The sequence below is a fragment of the Panthera pardus genome, unplaced genomic scaffold (genome assembly GCF_024362965.1).
Source record: "Panthera pardus isolate Hobbes unplaced genomic scaffold, ASM2436296v1 HiC_scaffold_12, whole genome shotgun sequence".
NCBI classification, from domain to species: domain Eukaryota; kingdom Metazoa; phylum Chordata; class Mammalia; order Carnivora; family Felidae; genus Panthera; species Panthera pardus.
In genome coordinates, this window is record NW_026526677.1 from 8,659,143 (window position 1) to 8,681,970 (window position 22,828).

A 22,828-nucleotide genomic window follows, 5' to 3' on the forward strand; every position below is an offset into this window, starting at 1 on the left:
AACTTAGGAAAACTGTATTTTAAGCAGTAAAGGAAAAATTATGTGATTCCAACCTTATATGCATCGTTTCCCAAAAGAGAGATAATATTACTGTTTGGACAGACCTTGGGTACTTCTGTGCAAACCTTTAGTTGTACAAAGCTTCTCTTCAGTGCTTTTGCTTATTTGGGGTTCCTTTCAAGTAAGCTAGAGTGGTATCAATCTGGATTTTTGTTTTCTAGATTTATAATCTGTCCCAGAACATTCAGGAAGATGATCTTCAGCAGCTACAGGTATATATTCATCATAAAAGTCTTAATGTCATAATGTATCATTTAAAAGTTTTGAGACTAAGAAAAATTTTACAGCTGAGTAGTTATAGCAATAGATTGAATGGTGGGGGAAAGTTTTTGGCTCACAGCGGTCCGGTCCTGTTACTGCTGGGTGATCAGGCAAGGCCTTACTGAGTTGAGCACGGAACCCAAGAAAGGGGCGAGTAAGTTCTGCAGCTATATCTGGGGGGGTGGGGAGTAGTGGTGTAGGAGACGGGGCAGCAAGACGACCTGGGGTGGAGGGTGCTTGGCAGGACTGAGGAGCAGCAAGGAGGCCAGTGGCTGGGACTGGGAAGTGTGACAGGAGGAGGCTTAGCGACGACGTCAGCGAGGCATTTAGGTCCTGCTGATGCTCGGCTTGTGCAAGGGCTCGGGCTCTTCCTCTGGGGGAGGTGGGAGCCGTGTGTTGAGCAGAGTAGTGATGTTATGTGAGCAGAGGGTCGCTCTGGCTGCTGCATTTGGGATAGATTTTTAGGGACAGGCGTGCATTCAGTGAGGCCGGTTGTGAAGCTGTTGTAGGAATCCAGGATGAGGGTTAATAAGTCCGTGTTTGTAAAATGCGTAGCTTTGTGTGCCTGGAAAAGAGTATGTGCTTAATAACTGCAAGCCATTATTTATCATTATTGTCACTACCTGCGGTTGATTAGTCGCGGTCTTCTATTCTCCACGCAGCGGTCCTTCTGTGTTCGTCCTGTAAAATACCGTCCCGTGGCGACTCCAGAGTGGAATGCAGTTCTTAGCATGACTTTCTGATTCCACCTGTCCCATTGACATTCAAGAAAACGCATCAGCATACAAAGGAATGAGGGTGTCATTTACTATGGGGATTACCTGGAGTTAGTTCTAATTTATAGTCCTGTAAAAAGCAAAGAACATCCTTCCTCAACCTTGGCCTGTACCTGGTGACCGGTGTTTCCGCACCGGGGCCGCGACTCAGTGGTTGAGAGCTGTTGTTCTTAAACGCGTCTGTCAAAACGAGTTCGACACCTTTTCCCCTGAAACGGATTCCTCTCTAGACTCCTGCCTTCCGCACACGTTTCTGAATGTCTACCTCGTGTGAGGCGGTGCACCCAGTGCTGTAGACACAGTAATGCTTGAGGCAGACGTCATTGTGCGTGGATTGTGTCATCCGGTCAGCGAGAGGTCATAAATGAGTAGGTGTGGGTGACGGGTGAGGGCTGCCGTAGCCAAGGACCGCAAACGAGGGGGCTCACACAACACAAAATTATTGGGTCACGGTTCTGGAGTCTGGAAGTAGAAGTCCAGCTGTCCACAGGGCCACGCCCTCTCTGAGCCTGTGGGGAAGAGTCCGTTCCTGCCTCTTCCTCGCTTCTGGCCGTCCTCGGCATTCCTTGGCTTTGTAGACTTTCGGTCTCTGCCCCTGTCTTCCCTCCGTGTGTCTGTTTGTCTTCACCTTGCATTCTTCCCCGTGTCTGTATTACTTTTTCTCATAAGGACCCCAGTCATATTGGCTTAGGGCCCACGCCAATGACCTCGTCTTAACGTGATCACCTCTGTGAAGACCCCGTTTCCAGTAGCGTTTCCTGGTGGAGATGCTTTCTTCACTCTATGCCGTCTTCATAGAGGCTGAATTTAGCTCTATAAATTAGTAATACATTATCTGTCACTGTAGTAGTTTCTTTATTCTTAAAAGTGAAGTGTATTCCTTATGAGATTAGAAATGATGTTCTAAAAAAATGATGATGTTCTTGCAAAAAATTGGACACCTTGGATAGATTGAACTCCTCCTTCACCACACAGATCAGGTTTGAATGTATCCTTTCTGTTCTTTTTCTTTGTAAGCACATATATATCCCTATAGAATATAGGTAACGTGACTACATGCCTTATGCAAACTCTTTGAGACTATGTGTGTTTTGGAATTTGAAATTTTTTGGACTTTAAATATATATATTTTTTAACATTTATTCATTTTTGAGAGACAGAGTGGGAGAAGGGGAGGGGCAGGGGAGACACAGAATCTGGATCAGGCTCTAGGCTCCGAGCTGTCAGCACAGAGCCCGATACGGGGCTTGAACCCGTGAACCGCGAGATCATGACCCAAGCTAAAGTCGGATGCTCAACCGACTGAGCCACCCAGGCACTCCTAAATTTTTTGGATTTTAGATAGAGAAATATGATGCATATAAACATGAGGTTGAGGACAGTAATATACATTCAGGTAATACCTCCTAATAAAACATTTTACTATTTCTGCAGTGAAAGGTATGTCTGATAGATGAAATGGGACAAGTAAAGCTTAGAAAAAGCCTCACATCAGTTCAAGGCAGGTTTTCCTCCAAATGAGTTTGCCACCTAACTTGGGTTTTCAGAACTTGTTGGATTTCAGAATTAGGTAGGAGAGATCATGGGTTTTGTACAGTTTTGTATGTGTGTTTTTGTCTTGTTTATATGTAGTATTTTATATGTTTGAGGTGCTTTCTTTTTTTAAGTATCATTTTATTGTTTTGACAAAGAAATATATATGTAACATATATACACAAAATAATGTATATGCATACACATATGTATATATACTATACACACACACATAGTGGAAAAGTCAGTAGAATTGCAATGTTCATAATAAAAAAGAACATTCTTTTGACCTCCTAGTTCGTTCTCCAGAGGCAACCACTTGTGCTTTGGGCTGTGTCTTCTGCTCTTTGCTTCTGAATGTTTAAAGAACATGCTTATTCTGTTCCTTCTGGATTATTACAGTTGAAATAGTCATAGCTTCTTGTGCAGAATTAGGATTTAGCATCTTTACCACTCTCCCACCCTCACCCACTGGCTTCTTTCCCCTCGTCCTTCCAATAGGTAGGTCACAAGTTGTAGCTAAAAAGGTATTTGTATTTGCCTTATTGTATGGGTATTTTTCTATGTTTTCATCACTGACGTTTCTTGTGAATTATAGTTGCATTTCTTGTAATGAATTACCTGTTGTTTTTTTTGTTGTTGTCATTAGTTTAGTGTTCTGTGTGCTTATCACTAATGTATCTCAAGGGATAGACTCCTAAAACCTCTCGGTATGATCTACACACTTAGGCTCTGGTTTTGTGTGTGTGTTTTTTTTTTTTTTTTTTTTCTTTTTTCCCCTTGGGGAGGCCTCATTCCTGGTCACAGTGTTCTCCTCCTTTCCCCTGGACTGCCTCCTTTAGGCCTGGTGCACAGCTGTCCCGCTGTCAATTTCTTTCTTTCTTTCTTTCTTTCTTTCTTTCTTTCTTTCTTTCTTTCTTTCATTCATTCATTCATTTTAAATTTTATTATGTTTTCCCTCATGATGAAAACATTTATGATATGTCTTTGCAACTTCGAAATATACAATGCCATATTATTAACTATAGCCACCATGTTGTACATTGCTTCCCTATGACTTATGCATTTTATAGCTGGAAGTTCATACTTTTTTTTTTAAGATTTTATTTTTAAGTGATCTCTATTCCCAACATGGGGCTCAATCTCATAACCCTGAGATCAAGAGTCGCATGTTCTACCAACTGAACCAGCCAGGTGCCCCTGGAAGTTTATACTTTTTAACCCCCTTCACTTTCTTTCCCCTACCCTCACTCTACCTTTGTATCCATACGCTTGTTTTTAAATTTGTTCAGATTCCGCATACAAGTGAGATCACATAGTGTTTGTCTTTGTCTTAGTAAAACAGTACAGTGCCTACAAGGCCCATCCATATTGTTGGAGACAGCAAGATTGCCTTCTTTTTTTTTTAACATTTATTTATTTTTGAGACAGAGAGAGAGCATGAACAGGGGAGGGTCAGAGAGAGGGAGACACAGAATCTGAAACAGGCTCCAGGCTCTGAGCTGTCAGCACAGAGCCCGACGCGGGGCTCGAACTAACAGCCCTCACGGACCGCGAGATCATGACCTGAGCTGAAGTCGGCCGCTTAACCGACTGAGCCACCCAGGCGCCCCAAGATTGCCTTCTTTTTTATGGCGAATAATATTCCACTGAATTTTGCACCACATTTTTTGTATCCATTCAAACATGGATGGATACTTAGGTTGCTTCCATATCTTGGCTATTGTAACTAAAGGTGCATTGACCGTGGGGGTGCATATGTTTTTTTTGAATTACTGTTTTCGTTTCTTCAGATAATTACCCAGAAGTGGAATTGCTAGATCATATAGTAGTTTCATTTTTAATTTTTAGAGGAGCCTCCGTACTGTTTTTCATAATAGATGTACCAATTAAATTCTTACCAACAGTGGACAAGGGTGCCCTTTTTGCCACGTTCTTGCCGACACTTATTATTTCTTTTCTTTTTTGATAAACATTCATTCATCACACTGATGAGGTAATATATCATGGTTTTTATTTTCATTTCCCTGGTGATTATTGATGGTGAACATGAATAATTCATGTACCCATTGGCTATCAATATATCGTCTTTGGGGAAAGGTCTGTATAGATTCTCTGCCCATTTTCTAATTGGATTATGGTTTTTGTGGGCATGTGTTGTTTGTGTTTTCTTTTTTTGTTATTTTGGCTGTTGAGTTATATAAATTCTTTTTTATTTAAAATTTTTAAAATTTATTTAATGTTTTAATTTTTAAGAAATGCTTATTTCTTTTTTGAAAAATTTAATGTTTATTTATTTTTGAGAGTGTATGCCTGTACGCTGGTGGGGGAAGGACAGAGAGAGAGGGAGACAGAGGCTCTGAGGTGGGCTCTGTGCTGACAGCAGAGAGCCCAATGCGGGGCTTGAACTCCCAAACCGTGAGATCATGACCTGAGCCAAAGTTGGATGCATAACTGACTGAGCCACCCAGGCACCCCTTAAATGTTTATTTTTATGTATTTTGAGAGAATGAGTGTGTGGGAGGGAGGGGCAGAGAGAGAGAGAGAGAGAGAGAGAAGGAGGGGAGGGAAGGGGAGAGAGAGTCCCAAGCTGTTAAAAAACCCATGAATCATGAGTTCGTGACCTGAGCCTAAATTGAGAGTCAGATACTGACTAAGCCACCTGGGTGCCCTGAATTCTTTATATACTTTGGCTATTAACCCTTCATCTGATATATGATTTTAAATTATTTTCTCTCACTTGGTAGGTTGCTTTTTCATTTTGTTAGTATTTTTCTAATTCCTGTGCAGCTTTTTAGTTTGGTGTGGTCCCACTTGTTTATTTTGGCTTTTGCTGCCTTTGCTTTTGTTGCCAAATCCAAAAAATTGTCGAGACTGATGTCAAGGAGCTTACCACCTGTGTTTTCTTCAAAGAGTGTTAGGGTTTCAAGTTTTAAGTCTTTGATCCATTTGGAGTTAATTTTTGTGTCTGGTGTTAGATAGTGGTCCAGTTTCATTCTTTTGCACGTGGCTGTCCGGTTTTTCCACCACCGTTTGTTGAAGAGACTGTCTTTTCCTCATTGTATATTCTTGGCTGCTTTGTCATAAAGTTAATTGATCATCTATATGTGGTTTTATTTCTAGAAGAACAGAGAGCTGTTCTGTTCTATTGATCTGCATGTCTGGTTTTATACCAATACCATACAATTTTGATTACAAAACAGTAATATAACTTGAAATCAGGGCCTGGGATTTTTTTTCAATTCCTTTTGCAGTTGAATCCTATTTAACCTTTTATTTGTTTATTCTCTCCTTTGTTGTTGTTGTTGTTTATTCTCTCCTTAATTCTAGACATTCTCCACTAGCTTTTCTGAGAAAGGTTAGAATGGATGTATAGCAGATCACTTTTTTGAGTTCTTTTAAGTCCGAAAATACTTTAATTTTATCCTAGAATTGATAGGACAGAAATAATTTTCTTTTAGAATTGAGGGCATTGCTTCATTGCTTTCCAGCTTCCAGTGTTGCTGCTGAAGTCCCACACCATCTGATTCCTGATCCTTTGTATGTGACCTTTTTCTCTCTGAAGCTTTTAAGATCTTCTTATTGTTGGCATGAATTTTCATGGTAATGTACCTTAGTGTGGGCTTTTTCTTCATTCTTTGTAAACCCGCATCCTCAGAAAGATAAGATGTTGCAGCTCTTGCAACCAAGAAAAAACTGGATGCTGTTAAGAAGCAACATTCAGAAAACAAAAGCTCCTGGAAATGAAAGCTGTGGCAGCAAAAACGGAAACTTTTGTAGAGAAGGAGTTAGACGCCAAATTGGAGAAACTCTTGCTGGTAGGTTGAATGAAAGAACAGAGTAGAAATTAGACCAGAGGGAGGGAGTGAAGCAGAGAGAGAAGGGCAGGGGGGTGGGGAGGAGAGAGGAGGGAAAAGAGGGAAGAAGAGAGGAGAGGGAGAGGCGGAGAAGAAGGAGAACAGGAGGGCACGGCAAAAAAAGGAAACGTTGAGCATCAGTTCAGGAGAGGCCGCACCTGTTATTAATGATAGGTGTTTTAGTAAAAGAGAAAATGGAGGGAAAGAAATTATAAAAGGGATAATGTAAGATGATGTTCTAGAATGAAGGACATGAGTTTTTGTCTTTCTTCTGGAAGCTTGTCTCAGAGGTCTGGTGTCCTTAGGCATGTGTATGTAAGATGAGTTATTAAAAATCTGACTGGGACCTTTGGCGAGAGGGCGAGCCTTGTGCACTGGTTTGGACAGTGAGGTGACTGAGCAAGATTACTTGGATATTTTATTGCAACCCCGAAATGTCTGTATTTGCAGACTGTTCTTGGGCTATGAGTTTCCCCAGAGAAGAGTTCTTTAAACCCCTGCCCCAGTGGGTAGAAGCTTACTGTGGCTCCAGCAGGGTGACAGGCTAAGGAGACTTCACTGTTCAGTATGTCGACCTTGACTGAAGTGCCTGTTTCCGGTAAAGTAGGGGACTTACTCCTCTTGGCTGAGTTCAGTATCAAAGTCTAAATTCTTTCTAGTGTATCCCCTCCAGATAGTACACTTCCCATCTTCTGTGGGCAGATAGAGGGTTTGGAGCGCGGGGAGGAAGCAGGATCTGCGAGGTTAGGTGCTCCAAAAGGTGCTCTCTCCAAAGACTTTCAACTGTTTCTTTAGTTGTTAGTCCCGTTCCCTCACCCCCCTCCTACATGGTGACTGGTGCTTCTCATTTCTGAGCCTTTCAGGGATTCTGCTGAGAGAATCTGCTTTCTTCTTGTTGGCGCCTGCCTGTCACAGACAACTTAAGGCAGAGAAAGCCAACACTTGAGACAGTTTTCATTTGTCTGTTTTCCTTCCAGAGTATTTTTGATAACTCTTTGCTGCCATATCAGTTCTCATCTTCTTTGTCCTGTGAATTTATAAGTTCTAAACTTCATTTTGCTATACTGTTTTTTTCAAGTTTATTTATTTATTTTGAGAGAGAGAGAGAATGTGAGCAGGGGAGGGGCAGAGAGAGAGAGAGAGAGAGAGAGAGAGAGAGAGAGAGAATCCCAAGCAGGCTCCGTGCTGTTAGCGCAGAGCCTGACGCGGGGCTTGATCTCACAAACCGTGAGATCATGACCGAGCTGAAGTCAAGAGGTGGAGGCTTAACCGACTGAGCCACTCAGGTGCCCCCATTTTGCTGTACTTTCAGTGCGAGGCTTCATAAGGACATAGGCATAAACGGACGTGTAAACCCTGACCGTAGAGAATTTGTTCATTTGGTCATTTGCATGGCACGTATGCTCCTGGCCCCATATTCCTCCCGCTGCCTGAGAGACAGTGCACAGAACAGGCAAACATTCCTGCCCTCCTGGAGTGTATCTGCTGGTAGTGAAGGCAGGCACTATCAAAGTAAGTAAAGGTGTGGGGTGTAGCCTAGTGAGATGGGTTAAGGAAAAATATTTGAAAGACACGGGGTAGGAAGAATTGTGGGGAGACTTGTAATCCTCTCAGGTAGGTGGTCCGGAAGTCCTCTTTGAGAAGGAGCCATTTGGACTGTAAAAAGTGAGGGAACTGATTGTGCAGTCATTTGGGGGGAGAACATTGTAGGCAGAAGGAGTCAGAACAAAGTCCCTGAGGCAAGCACTGTGCCCAGCGTGCTGGAGGAAGAGCAAGGAGGGCCAGTGTAGCCAGATCTCACCGTAAGGGGCTGCCTTTTATACGATTAGGTTGGAGGGTTTTAAGCAGAGGCATCATGTGATCTAACTAACTTCTCAAAGCGCAGCCACCCAGGCTGCTGTATTGAGAATAGTCGGGGGGGCGGAGCAAGGGTGAGGCAGGGAGGCCAGTTAGGAAGCTGTATAATATTCCAAGCCACATAGAAGCTGTGAGTGGTTGGCTTCTGGGTTTGCTAATGAATTGGGATATGGGATGTGAGATAGGAATAACAGGTTATTGTAAGGTTCGTGGCTCTGAGTTTTTGAAGCCGTAGAACTGTGGTCTCATATGAGTAGTATCGAGTCTGTTAAATGAGTTCCTTGCTAAAGAATACCCATAGAAATACTTGAAATAATTTGGCCTAACAAGCCATTAACTTTTCTTTTTCAAAGCTCTTCACAGAATATGGTCGTCTGGCAATGGATGAAATTTTCCAAAAACCCTTCCAGGTAGAGTGTTAACTATAATGTAATTCATGTCTTTGTTTGAGTTCGGAGATCAGCCAGCTGCGGGACACAGGCCAGATCAGGCTAGCGGCCTGTTTTTGTAAGACCTGTGAGTTAGGAGTGGTTTTTATATTCTTCAATGATTGAAGTCAAAAGAGGAATAATATTTCATGACATGTGTAAATTAGCTGTGGACACTGGCATTTAAATTTTACATAAAGTTTTATTGGAACACAGCTACGCTTATTTGTCCACAGCCTCTTCTTCTTAAATACTTAAATACACTTACTCTTAGGTCCTTTACAAAAGTTTTCTGGCCCCTGCTTTAGTTAATTGTTTCATGAGGGTGAGAATGCATAGTAGCCTCAGTGAGATTAGAGGAGCTTTAAGTATTACTTAATTTAGTTTTCCTTTCTTTAAAAAAATTTTTTTTTTAGTGTTTGTTTATTTTTGAGAGAGAGAGAGAGGCAGACTGTAAGCGGGGGAGGGACAGACAGAGAGGAAGAGACAGAATCCGAAGCAGGCCCCAGGCTCCGAGCTGTCAGCACAGAGCCCGATGCGGGGCTTGAACACACGAACCGTGAGATCATGACTTGAACCGAAGTCTGACGCTTAACCAATTGAGCCACCCAGGCGCTCCTTTTGTGTTAAAAAAAAAAAAAAAAAAAAAAATTTTTTTTTGATGTTTAGTTTTCCTTTGTAACATTTAAAGTAGATCTGATTTTATGATTAGCTGCTGCCATGTTGTTTTCTTGTCCTTTACTCCGTTCTTTATACTTGTCTTTATAGCACAGCCCCAGATTTGACATCTTCTCGTCAATTTCTTCCTTCTGCTCTTATGAACCCATGGGAACAAAAACAGCAGATAGGTTATAGTGACCTCACATTTGTTTTGTTTTGTTTAAAAAAGTTTTTTTTTAAATTTTTGTTTATTTTTGAGAGAGAGACAGACTGTGAGCAGGGGAGGAACAGAGAGAGGGAGACACAGAATCCGAAGCAGGCTCCTGGCCCTGAGCTGTCAGCACAGAGCCCGACATGGGGCTCGAACCCACGAACTGCGAGATCATGACCTGAGCTGAAGTCAGACACTCAACCAACTGAGCCACCCAGGAGTCCCTGTTTTGTTTTTTTAATATATTTTTTAAAATGTTTATTTATTTTGAGAAAGAGAGAGAGAATCCCAAGCAGGCTTCACACTGTCAGCACAGAGCTGACATGGGGCTCCGTTTCACGAACCATGAGATCATGACCTGAGCTGAAGTCAAGAGTCGGATGCCCAACCGCCTGAGCCACCCAGGCGCCCCTAGTGACCTCACATTTGGCTTATACTTGTCCTTCTAGTGTTTATAATGTTCCAAAGACTTTACGGAAGAAATGCATCCTTCACATTTTGTTGCTCCCTTGGAAGAAGCTGGCATTATGCAAAGAAGTATTTCAGTTGTTATTTTGAAAATGCATTTATGCAGCCTTGTGACATGCTCTGCTCTTTTCCTGAATAGACACTGATGTTTTTGGTTCGAGACTGGAGTTTCCCCTATGAATACAGCTACGGACTACAGGGAGGAATGTCCTTTTTGGATAAGCGCCTGCAGGTAAATAGAAATGCAATCTTCTGAGGAGTTACCTACACGTCTTGATAACGTTCTCATTTGCCTTTAGCTATTGTATTTAAAGCAGATTATAGAAAATTTAAGTGTTAAATACAGATATCGGCACACTAATAGTGCTTGTGTAAGAGCACAGAGCCTGGGTATGTAATGCATAGAGACTGCAGAGAAGGACTCTCTCTGGAAAAGGCCCGAGCTTTGACTGTAATTTCCATTTCATGTTTTACACCAGGTTCTCCATGTGCCTTTAGAATGTCATATTCAGAACTTTTGTTCTGTTGTTCTTATTCACAGTTCTTGCTTGTTTTGGGGTGGATATAAACCGGCTTAGCCTGTTCTCCAAAATTAAAATACAGGAGTCCTCTGTCAATCGCTACTAGCTAGTTACATCCTCCTTCTGCCCACAAGCAAACCTTCCCTTGTTCTTCTCCAGTATTGTGCAATCCTCTTTTTTATAAAAGAAAGTCTTCAGTTCGTGTTCTTGAGTGGCTAAAGGAGCCAGGCCATGGTTAATCAAATGTATGCATTTATTGCTTCTAGCGTCCTGAGTTTCCTCACTGGACGAAACATAGGCTGCTCTGATGCATCAGAGTTGGGATATCTTCTCCCCTTTGTCCTGTACCATTGGTTCCCAGTGCAGAAACACAACTGGTCTTTTGTAAATTGTTGGTCTCCGTTGGCAGGTAAAAGAACATCAGCATGAAGAAATTCAGAATGTCCGAAATCACATTCACTCATGCTTCTCCAACGTCACTTGCTTTCTCCTGCCGCATCCAGGGCTCCAGGTGGCCACAAGCCCTGACTTTGATGGGAAATTGAAAGGTGTGTCACAAGTCATGTTATTCTAGACATGTGATTTGAGCTTTGGAATGAACCAGTGACCAGAGAATATCAGTTACGAGTCCAGAGAATGCTTAAGAGGAATAGTATGTTTTCTTAAAAAGAATGGTAGTTAGAGTCTCCTTTAGTTTTTACATCTGCCGTACTGTGACCATCAGAGTTTACCTTAATTTTTCCATCTGAAATGGTGGTGGTAATATTGATGTCTTTCTAAGAGATGTGTTGTAATTACTGGCTTACAAGAGATAGCAGTATTAAAATAAAAGACTAAACGTTGGTTAGCTAATACTTGTCAAGTAAAATTAAGTTGCCAAAGGATGGTAACATGATGCATGGCTTGGCTGTTTGTTTTCATCTTCTTTGTGATTATGGCAAAACCTGACGCCGGGTCACGTGCGATTATCAGGAGGTGTTGCCTAGATGGCAGCTTGGAGAAATCAGAGTCGGGACTCTTGGATTCCATTATCTTATTTTTGTTCCTTATTCATTAAGACGTTGACTCATTTAATGGCTAGCCCTCCGTTGACACAGGTGTAAAACTAGCACTTTTGTTTATAAACGTGTCTGAGCTTCTCAGGTTCCCGGTAAAGTTGGAATGGAAATAGCTGCCATTTTTAGAGGCTCAGCCACGTTCCCCGCCATCAGTCTGTCTGGGCTGCTGTCGCAAAATGCCGTATACTGAGCGGCTGTAAACAACAGAAATTTGTTTCTCGTAGCTCTGGAGGGTGGAAGTCCAAGGTCAGAGTGCCAGCACAGTCGGGTGAGGGCTGTCTTCCTGCTCTCAGGCCTCTGGTTCCCTCATGTGGTGGGAGGACTAGCCAGCTCTGCGAGGTCTCTTGTGTAAGCACACTAGTCCCGTTCACAAGGGCTCCTCCACCCTGGTGACCTGACCGCCTCCCAAAGGCCCCACCCGCTAATACCACCGTCTTTAGAGGTTAGGATTTAAACATACCAGATTTGAGAGGGACACAGACGTTCAGACCATAACAGCCAGCGCTGTGGTAGTTCACTTTCACGCTTACTGTTCCCGGTGGTTCCATATGCAGATATTCTCTCCTGTGTCTCACAGATGAAGAAACTGGCTTAGGAAAGTTAAGTAACTTGCTCAAAGTACTCAGCTGATAAGTGATGGGGTAGGGATTCACATCTAGAATCTTTTTGCCCCAGAGTCATATTGTGCTAAAATAGAAGTTTTTCTGTTATTTTGGGGGAAATTATTTATTTTTATTAAAAAAATTTTTTCTATATGTTTTTGAAAGAGGCACAGAGTGTGAGCCGGGGAGGGGCAGAGAGAGAGGGAGGCACAGAAGCCAAAGCAGGCTCCAGGCTCTGAGCTGTCGGCACAGAGCCCGATGTGGGGCTTAAACTCATGAACTGTGAGATCACGGCCTGAGCTGAAGTCGGACGCTTAACTGACTGAGCCACCCAGGTGCCCCTATTTTTTATTTTTAAATGTTTATGTATTTTGAGAGAGAGAGAGAGCGCAAGTTGGGGAGGGGCAGAGAGAGAGGGAGAGAGAGAATCAGTGTAAAGCCCTACACGGGGCTCCCATGTCATGAACCCTGAGATCATGGCCTGAGCCAAGATCAGAGAGTCAGATGCTTAATCAGCTGAGCCACCCAGGCGCCCTGAGGAAATAATTTAGAGGGTATATAATGTTTAGTTACCAGGAGAACTTTTGAAGTGGAAGTTTTTCATGGCCTCATTAAACACAAAATGCATCATTTTCAATTTATTGGACTTATTTGATCCAAGAATGTTAATATACTTGTTCACCTTAAGATTTACATTCCAGCTGGTCTTAATACTGCTAAAGGAACTGAGTTTGAGAGGCTTTATCTTCTGTTTGTCCCTGTGTGCTATTTTTATGTGGTTGGCAGCTTTCCTGAGCAGGAGACTTCCGAGCCTATTAGATGGCAATTCAGAAATCCAAGTTTGGAGCTAGAACCTTTTACTTGAAAAGCAGTAACAGGTACTTTCTGAGTGGAGCGTGTAGAGAAAGTTGGGTGTGTAGGCGATGTGTTCCTTTTGGGTGGTGATACTCTATTATTAGACATACTTTTACCAAACCTAAACTCTGGTTGGTCCTCACTGGGCGAGGAGGTGCCCAGGGGATTCCTAAATGAGGAATCTGAGGAGGGAGTGGGCTTGCCTCAGGGTGGTCCCAGGTTTTCGGGGATAAACATACAGAATGGCATTCCTCGGTATTTTCAAGTATTTTAACATTTTAAAACATTCTGTTTTAAAATTCATCACTTTCGTTATGTTATTCTAGGAAATAGGAAAAGTTTCTTTTAACTGTCTTGTAGCCCTGAGCTTTGAAATTTTGTATCGCTGTTGGGTTTGTGTATTGTATCTTTCCTAAGACTTCTGTAACAAAGTACCACAAACTGGTGGCTTAGGACAACAGAGATTTACTGCCCTAACAGTTCAGGAGACCAGAATTCCAAAATCATGGTGTCAGCATTGATTCCTTCTGGAAGCTCTGAGGGGGAATCTGTCCCGTGCTTCTCTCCTAGCTTCTGGGGTTTGCTGGCAAGCCTGGGTACCCCGTGGCTTGTGGCTGTGTCACTCCGGGCTCTGTCATCACATGGCTGCCTTCTGTGTATCTCTGTGTGTTCTCTCTTCTGATAAGGACACCACTGTTTGGATTTAGGTTCCACCCTAATCCAGTAGGATCTCATCTAGTTATGTATGTAATTTACAAACAAGGTCACATTCTGAGATTCCAGGAGGATATGCATTTTGGGGGGTTACTGTTCAACCCTGTATGTATTTAAAAATTATGAACAGCTTATCACTGAGTATTCAGTGTGCTAATTTTCATATATCTATAAAATAGGGAACAAATTCTATATAAGCAACTTTTAGCCTCATGATTATTATTTGGTTCCCTCATCCACCATTGATGTTCAAAACACATTTATAAGGTTAAAATCTTCCTCTCTTATGTGAAAAGGCAAGTCCCCAAAGAAGAAATGCAAATGGTCAGTATATACTCATAAAAATATGTGTAGCAGCAAAATAATTAACAAAGTGCAAATTTATTGGTACAGATTCAGTCTTTATGTGTCAGTATCAAAATTTTAAATGTTTATGTTCTTTGATCCAGAATTTCAAGCAGATAAAAATGTATGGACAAGGATATATATTACTGTAGCATAACAGGGAATAATTGGAAACAAATGGGTGTTTTTGAGGAGTTAGTGAAATTATGGTATATCTGCACTTTTAAAACTATTTTTTTAAATTTCTTTATTTTGAGAGATAGAGGGCGAGTAGGGGAGGGGCAGAGAGAGAGAGAGAGGGAGAGAGAGAATCCCAAACACTGGGCTGACAGTACAGAGCCTGATTCAGGGCTTGATCCCACGAACTGTGAGATCATGACCTGAGCCAAGATCGAGCGCTGGATGGACACTTAACTGACTGAGCCACCCAGGCGCCCTAGTACCTCTGCACTTTTAAAAGCTTATTTAAAAAAGCTATTAAAAGTCTTCCAAAAGGTTAAGGTAGATAGATGGATCTGTATGTATTTACATAGTTGTCTGTGACATATTATTAAATGTAAAAAGATTGCACAGTAGCATATGTTGTATGATCCTATTTATTCCAAAATATGTATTTATAATTATGTTTTTAAGAAAAGATCTGAAAAATAAAAAATTCCTTTTTTGCTTTACTTCAACAATATGTTTATAATCTACCCTTGTGTGTCTGTTTCAGGAACTATAGTCATTAGGATTGTTCCTAAAGAATTCTTATTAGCTCTGCAAAGGTCTGTGTACTTCGTAGCTTTGGAGACAGATATTTTGTAATTTTAGGAAATCTAAACGGTGTTTAAAAGAAGGGTTTTGAGTGAAGCATAAATTGGATGCTAAATTGCAAATGGTGACTTGGAGTATTTGGCAGGTGCTTGACTGAGAACCACATACACTTTATTGGGGGACCTGTAAATAGAGCTGATGTACTTTTCAGAGTTAAAGAAAATGCCTAGATGCTGTATTTTCTCAAGTATATCCTTGTACAGTGACTTGGTTGAGATCCTGCTGCCCTATTCCATATAACCTGAGAAAGACATTAGCTTGAGAGCAGTTAGGCCTAATCCATAGGAGGATCTTTTTTTTTTTTTTTTAATTTTTGTTTAATGTTTATTTTTTATTTGAGAGAGAGAGAGAGAGAGAGACAGTGTGAGCAGGGGAGGGGCAGAGAGAGGGAGACAGAAACCGAAGCAGGCTCCAGGCTCTGAGCTGTCAGCACAGAGCCTGACATGAGACTCGAACTCACAGACCGTTATGACCTGAGCCAAAGTCGGCTGCTTAACCGACTGAGCCACTCAGGCGCCCCTGTTTTATTTATTTTTAAAGAATGGCCATTTATTCAGAGGTGAACACTTGCCAAACACAATCTTAGTTTTGGTGTAATTACTGCTTAACTGCTGCTGCTTCCTGTTGGCTAGATTAGCTCACTTTTAAGACCCCTTTCATCAGACACAGATGACTGTGTCATCACCATAAAGAAAACTGTGATCTTTGTATTTTCTAGAGCAGAGAGACTTAATGCAGTAACCACTGAGTTTTGTTTTGTTTTGTTTTGTTTTGTTTTTGTTTTTTAAGTTTATTTTAGAGAGCATGAGCAGGTTACAGGGGCAGAGGGAGAGAGAGAGAGAAAGAGAGAGAATCTTAAGCAGGCTCCATGCTCTGCACGGAGCCCAACTCAGGGCTTGATCCTGTGACTCTGGGATCATGACCCGAGCCGAAATCGAGGACTGAGCCACCAAGGTGCCCCACCACTGAGTTGTTTAGCTAGAAATTAACCTGAAGAGTTGGTAGGGCACTGTCTTTTTTTGACAGCACGGGATTTTGAGATTATCAGGAGACCATTCTTGTCTATTCTGAGTCTAAAACTAGTATTTTGGTACAGCCTTCAGAGAAGCATTAATGCTTAAGGGTCTTTAAATCTGGGTAAAACTGGGTTTAGGAACAGTCTGTGGTGTCTAGATTGTGCCAGTTCCTTGAGTGAAATATTTTTGAAGCCCTTAGTCTTCCGATATGATAAAAGTTGAAGCCATAAAACAAAAAAAAAAAAAGGTTTTTTTTGGAATACGTGATACATTCACATGTTTAAAATCTCAAAAAGGATTAAAAAGTATTCAGTGAAAAGTCTCTCTTCCATTTTTATAGGCTTCCAGAGTTTTCTTTAGAGTGTGCCAGCAGATATGAATACTGTATACACAGAATAGCATAGTATACGCACAATTTTAGGCATTTTTTGCTTCAAGTCATGAAGAATTTGTCCCGTTTTTTTCTCGAAATTTTGCAGTTTCATCTATCACATTATAACTTATGATCCAATTTAGATTCATCTTACTTCTGAATGGCGGCTCATTTGTTCCAAAAGTATTTATAGAATAGTCCAGCTTGCCCCACCAGTTGAAATGTCACCTTTGTCATACATTAAGCCACAAATCAATATGTAATATGGGGATCGATCCCTTTTTAACGTTTGCATAGGCCATACTTTGGCGCCATCCTGAGGAGAATATAGAATTAAGAGTATTTGGGTGGGAGATCGGTACCAATTTACTTTTTGGTAGGACAGATTTATAAACCTAAACAATTTTTCGATGTCAAGAGATTTTATAATTGGGCAGTTATTTAAGATGGGATGTGAGTTGGTGGAGATGAGAAGTACCTATTACTATTTACAGAGAAATGCCATGTAGATTTCAATTTATGAAGCATAAAAAATTCTAGATAGATTACAAAGTTAAATTATAAAAATTAAAGCATGGGGAAAAATTTAATTTTATTAGACCTCTGGAATTGGGGAAGGACTCCTTAAAATTAGGAGGAATAAAAGAAATTGCCAAAGAAAAATGGTGTCGGTTTGAGTACGTAATAGTTTTATGCATGTTATAAAAAGACAAACAGGGATGCCTGGGTGGCTCAGTCAGGTAAGGCTCAGGTCGTGATCTCACGGTTCGTGAGTTCGAGCCCCGCGTCAGGCTCTGTGCTGATGGTATAGAGCCTGCTTGGGATTCTCTCTCTCTCGCTCTCTTTCTGCCCCTCCTCTGCTCTCTCTCTCTCTCTCTCTGTCTCTCGAAATAAATAAGTAAACTTAAAAAAAAAGGCAAACAAACTGGAGAATTTAGTACACATAAGGATAGCATATTTATTTAGTTTGTGAAGAGTGACTGTATTCTAAGAAACAGGCCCCTAGTAGGGGAGAAGGAGATCAGCTGATGAATCAGTACAGAAGAAAGCTTGGCCCAACTACCAAAGAATGTAGCAGTATTACACACATAAAAGAATACGTGGAACTTGTATAGGTAAGGCTTAGTACATCATATAATGAACATCACAAACCTACTGCCCAACTTAATATCTAGAACCAGAATTGACAAGTTTTTTCTGTAATGGACCAGATAGTAAATATTGTAGGTTTTGTGGGCCATACAGTTATTCAGCTTTGTTGTTGTAGCAAGAAAGCAGCCATAGACAATGCATAAGTGAAGACACGGTTGTGTTGCAATAAAACTTTATTTACAATTACAGTTTGCAGGCCGTATTTGCCCCCGAGGGCTGTAGTTTGCCAATTCTTGTCTAGAACATTACCAGTGCTGTTTTCTGCATTTGTGTGCTTCTTCCCTATCCCATCTCCCTGCCTCCCCACAGAATTAACCACTGTTCTAAATTTTGCTTATTCTACCCTTGAATTAAAAAAAAAACAACAACCATTGCTTGTGTTTGAATCAGTCTGTTGCCAAGTTGCTTTAATTTTGACTTATTAAAAACAGTATGCGTTGCATTTCATTGAGTGTTTTATTTCTGAGATTATCTGTATCATCGCATGTCGTTGTAGTTCATTCACTTTCCTTGTGCGTAATTGTGCCTTCTGTGAATATAACACAGTTTATTCTCAATAGAAATATAAGCTTTTCCAGTTACTTGTTATTATGAACAGTGCTGCCATGCACAATCTGGTATATATGGATAAATGAGAGTTTCCTGAGGGTACGTGCTTTGGAAGCAAGACTACTGGATGTTGGAATCTGTGTATTTTCCCCTCAACTGGATAATGCCAATTGTTTCCCCAAGTGTAGTTCAGTTTACGCTCCCTTCATCAGTGTGTACAGAAGTTCCCGTTGATGCATATCCTTGGCAGTGCTTGGTATTTTCAGACTTCTAGTTTTTGCCAAAGTAGTGATAGAGAATAATATGTCGTTATGGTCTTAAATTGCATTTTTCTGATTGTTCATGGGGTTGAATATCTTTTCATGTATTTATTTACATTCATGTTTCCTTCATGGTTCCTTTCCTCTGCAGTTCCTACTTATGCGTGTTGTTCAGTTTTAGACGGGGCTTGTCTTTCTATGCAACGCATAGATCCTATATGTGTATTTTAAGATATGAAGCTTTGCTGGTTGGTTATGTGTTGCACATATATTCTCCCATCTGTGTCTTGTCTTTTTTTTTTTTTTTAATGGTGCCTTAGTTTTAATGTGGTTGAATTCATTCACTTTTGATTTTTTGAAGTACTTTTATTTTTATTTTTGAAGGTTTATTATGTATTTTTTTGCATTCTTTACTTTCTATAACTTATTTATTTTTTATAATTTACCTCCACGTTAGCACATGGTGCAACAGTGATTTCAGGAGTAGATACCCCTGACCCATTCAGCTCATCTCCTCTCCCACAACTCCTCCAGCAATTCTCTGTTTGTTTTCTGTATTTGAGTCTCTTATGTTTCGTCCCCCTCCCTGCTGTTATATTGTTTTTGCTTCTTGTGAAGTACTTTTAAAGTCGTGTTTTAGAAAATCCTTTGCTGGGTGCCTGGGTGGCTCAGGCAGCTAAGTGTCCGACTCCTGATTTTGGCTCAGGCCCATGAGGTTGAGCCCCCGTTTGGGCTCAGCGTGGAGTTTGGTGTCTGCCTGGGATTCTCTCTCTCCCTGTCTCTCTGCCCCTTCCCCGCTCATTCCTTCTCCCTCTTCCTCTGTCTGTCTCTCTCAAAATAAATACAAATACACTTAAAAAAAAAAAACCCCGCAAACAATCCTGAGAAGGGAGGGAAGGGGACAGTGAGAGTACATGCAGACAGAGGTCCGACCGCAGCCTGGTCATAGGCAGAGAGTGTCAGACACAGTTGGGACCCCCTCCCTTCACTTTCAACTAGCGGATGTTAAAACAGACTATGAAGATCACATTTTATGCTCAGCTTGGTTGAGTAAGTCTGCTTCGCTTATTGTCTGCTTCTTCGTGGTCTCGTGAACAGATATTGCCAGTGAGTTCAAAGAGCAGTTGCAGACCCTGATTCCATTTGTGTTAAACCCGGCTAATTTAATGGAAAAGGAGATCAATGGCTCAAAAGTCACCTGTCGGGGGCTATTGGAGTATTTTAAGGTAAATATGGGTTTTAATTATCAAAATAATGTGATGTTTGGTGAAACTGATCTAGGCTGTAAACTAACTTTGAATTTCACTATTTTAAAGCTGAAGGGGGCAAGTTTCACGGGGAGATGGTGAGAGGCATTTTCAGAGCCTTCGGGGTCCTTCCGGGAGCGGGCCACTGGGTGGCAGTATCGGTCTAGGAACCAAATGAATGTTCTTTGCACTTTCTTAGAGGAGTAATTACTGTGGCTAAAGGAAGATTGTTCCTCAAGGAAGATGGTGTGGACAGGAGGTGGTTAGGAAGTTGCTGTGAGTAGGAGGAGACGGCACCTAGATGTGACACGACTACCTCAAGGCGGATGGTCACTGTGCCCACAGGCAGTGGTGAGGCCAGTGTGCATGGGGAATCTGGTGGGAATCCTAGCCTTGGTAGGCTCGTGCTGCTTGAGAGCTACTTTCAGTTAACTCAAAATACGCTAACATGCACTCAAAGGTGTGTTGTGTTTTTGCTAATTCCTGGGTGTTGATCTAGGTCTTTAGGAAAATGCAGTTGTACGGTCACTTTTAAAAAGTTAAAATGTGACTGAAAGTGACAGAATGACATTTTTCATAGTTCTTTTTACGTTTATATCCTAAGGCATATATTAAAATTTACCAAGGAGAAGATCTGCCTCATCCCAAGTCCATGCTTCAGGTGAGCACTTCTTTGACCTCTTAAGTGATCCTGTTTGGTTACTGGTGGCCCATATATGAGAATGGGAGTGTGACTGCCTTCTGGGTTTTTTGTGCGTATTCCCGGTGGTACAGTTAAAGCAGAACGGATCTTCCCCGAGTCTTCCCGCCAGACATCCCGGGGAGAGCACGGTTTTTTTATTACGCCTGGTAGGCCGGGCCCACTCATCTTAGACAAATTACTTTCCTGTTATCTGTGGTCTACTAAATCCTGACATACTTCTTTAGTCAGGTTTTTTGTTTTCAGAGATTTTTATTTTCAATATTTTGGTATTTTCAAGATGTAATTTCACTAAAATATATAATTTCTGACTTTCAGGTGCATAACGTAAGGTAGTTTACTGCCAAATGTTTCTTCTATTTTTGTTGTTGTTTAAAATTTTTATAATGTTTGTTTATTTTTGAGAGAGACACACAGAGTGTGATCAGAGGAGGGGCAGAGAGAGAGAGGGAGACACAGAATCCGAAGCGGGCTCCAGGCTCTGGGCTGTCAGCACAGAGCCCCACGTGGGGCTCAAACCCACGAATCGCGAGATCATGACCTGAACTGAAGTCAGACGCTTAACCGACGGAGCCACCCAGGCCCCCCTCCTCTTTTTTTTTTTTTTTTTTTTTTTTTTTAATGTTTCTTTTTGAGAGTGAGAGAGAGCATGTGTGCATAAGGAGGGGTGGGGCGGGGAACGACAGAGAATCTGAAGAGGGCTCTGTGCTGACAGCAGAGTCTGACGCGGGGTTCGAACCCACAAATTGCGAGATCATCACCTGAGCCGAAGTCGGACACTCAGTTGACTGAGCCCCCCAGGCGCCCCGAAAGGTTTATTTCTTTAATAGCGAAACATTTTCACAAAGGAAGCCAGAGCTTGGGATTCATGTACAGATAAATTTTTCCCTTTTTTGACTCATATCTGTTTCTTAACATTTAAAATTGAAGCAAAGGGAATGATATTTTTAGAAGTTTACTTTACGATAAGATTCTTACATATAAGAACTTTTGGGGCAGAAAATTTGGAAGAAAAGTTATATTTTATTTTATAAATAGGGCTATATGGGAACCTAAATAATGGCAGAAGGATCATAAAAAAGTGAACGGGGATAGGGTGAGAGGAGATTGTGGAAGAATGTTAAAAGAGGAAGGATCCATAGTTTATGCTTTCCTTTCTTAAAAGGCCACTGCTGAAGCCAACAATTTAGCAGCTGCGGCGTCTGCCAAAGACATCTATTACAACAACATGGAGGAGGTATGTTGGGCATGTGTCGTCTTCGGAGAGATCTATATAACCTGGGCCCGTTGCTCAGGAGGGCCAACCTCACCCTGTTTACCGCATCTTAACGTGATGAGGCAGCAAAGCTGTGTTCAGGTCCCCTGGGTAATAGGGGTCTTCCAATTATTACCATTTCTAACCAAGGCTTTCTTACAGTGTCGTTGCCGTCACTGATCAGTGTCACCCTGGTTATGTCAGTGCACTTTTCAGAGGAGGTGAAACCAGACTTTATTGGTCTTGGTCACCATTTTACAGTTCATTTCTAATATATGAAAACATTCTTTTGCAGTGTTTTCACTTGTTTCGTTGGGCACCTGTTTTCGAAGGCATCTTCAACACCTGTGTCTTTATTCTTCTTAGGTTTGTGGAGGAGAGAAACCTTATTTGTCTCCAGACATTCTAGAGGAGAAGCACTGTGAATTCAGACAACTTGCTCTGGACCATTTTAAGAAGACCAAGAAGATGGGTGGGAAGGATTTTAGTCTCCGCTATCAGCAGGAGCTAGAGGAGGAAATCAACGAACTGTATGAGAATTTCTGCAAACACAATGGTAGCAAGAATGTCTTCAGCACCTTCCGAACCCCCGCGGTGCTTTTCACAGGCATTGTGGCTTTGTACATCGCCTCAGGCCTCACTGGCTTCGTTGGTCTTGAGGTTGTGGCCCAGCTGTTCAACTGCATGGTTGGACTGCTGTTAATAGCCCTTCTCACGTGGGGATACATCAGGTATTCTGGTCAATATCGTGAGCTGGGCGGAGCAATTGATTCTGGTGCAGCGTACGTGTTAGAGCAGGTAAGTGGTGCCAGCTGACAAGGCTGAGGGTTGACAAGGGACGGATGCTTGTGCTTTTATTGTAAAGTATTTCCATTTGAAAGAGTTTCATAGTGAAAGAAGGAAGGCGTGAGAAACTTCCCCTGGCTTTTTGTTTTCTTTTGGGTTTTTTTGATAGACATGATGTTGTATCATCCTTCTTGAGGATATTAGTATTTAATCCTAGTATTTTGTTTTCATGCCTAAAAACTCTCCTCTGATGCAAACAGAGTTTCAACTTGGACATACTGTGTTTATCATGGGAAACTTCTAACCACATGCTCTTCAGACCATTCCTGTGTGATTCTCCCTGATCTGAGGTTAATTTGCTTCCCTGAAAATCAAGAGCTTTGAAAATTTTCCGTTTTGAGTTCTAATGGATGGCATCTCTTTCACTTCAGATCTTTCAACAAGCCAGTGGCTTTTGACATTGACGTG

The 22,828-nt window shown here is 41.6% G+C and overlaps 1 protein-coding gene across 2 annotated transcripts in view; it reads left to right on the top strand.

Moving 5' to 3' along the window:
* ATL3 (atlastin GTPase 3) overlaps positions 1-22,828 on the top strand; it is a 48,920-nt gene that overhangs the window by 21,492 nt on the left and 4,600 nt on the right. For both annotated transcript variants that reach the window (XM_019414760.2, XM_019414759.2), the window contains exons 5-12: positions 222-272; positions 8,698-8,754; positions 10,251-10,343; positions 11,042-11,180; positions 19,471-19,598; positions 20,224-20,280; positions 21,485-21,556; positions 21,941-22,372. In XM_019414760.2, coding sequence (XP_019270305.2) covers positions 222-272; positions 8,698-8,754; positions 10,251-10,343; positions 11,042-11,180; positions 19,471-19,598; positions 20,224-20,280; positions 21,485-21,556; positions 21,941-22,372 — 1,029 coding nt within the window. The remainder of the gene's footprint in view (positions 1-221; positions 273-8,697; positions 8,755-10,250; positions 10,344-11,041; positions 11,181-19,470; positions 19,599-20,223; positions 20,281-21,484; positions 21,557-21,940; positions 22,373-22,828) is intronic.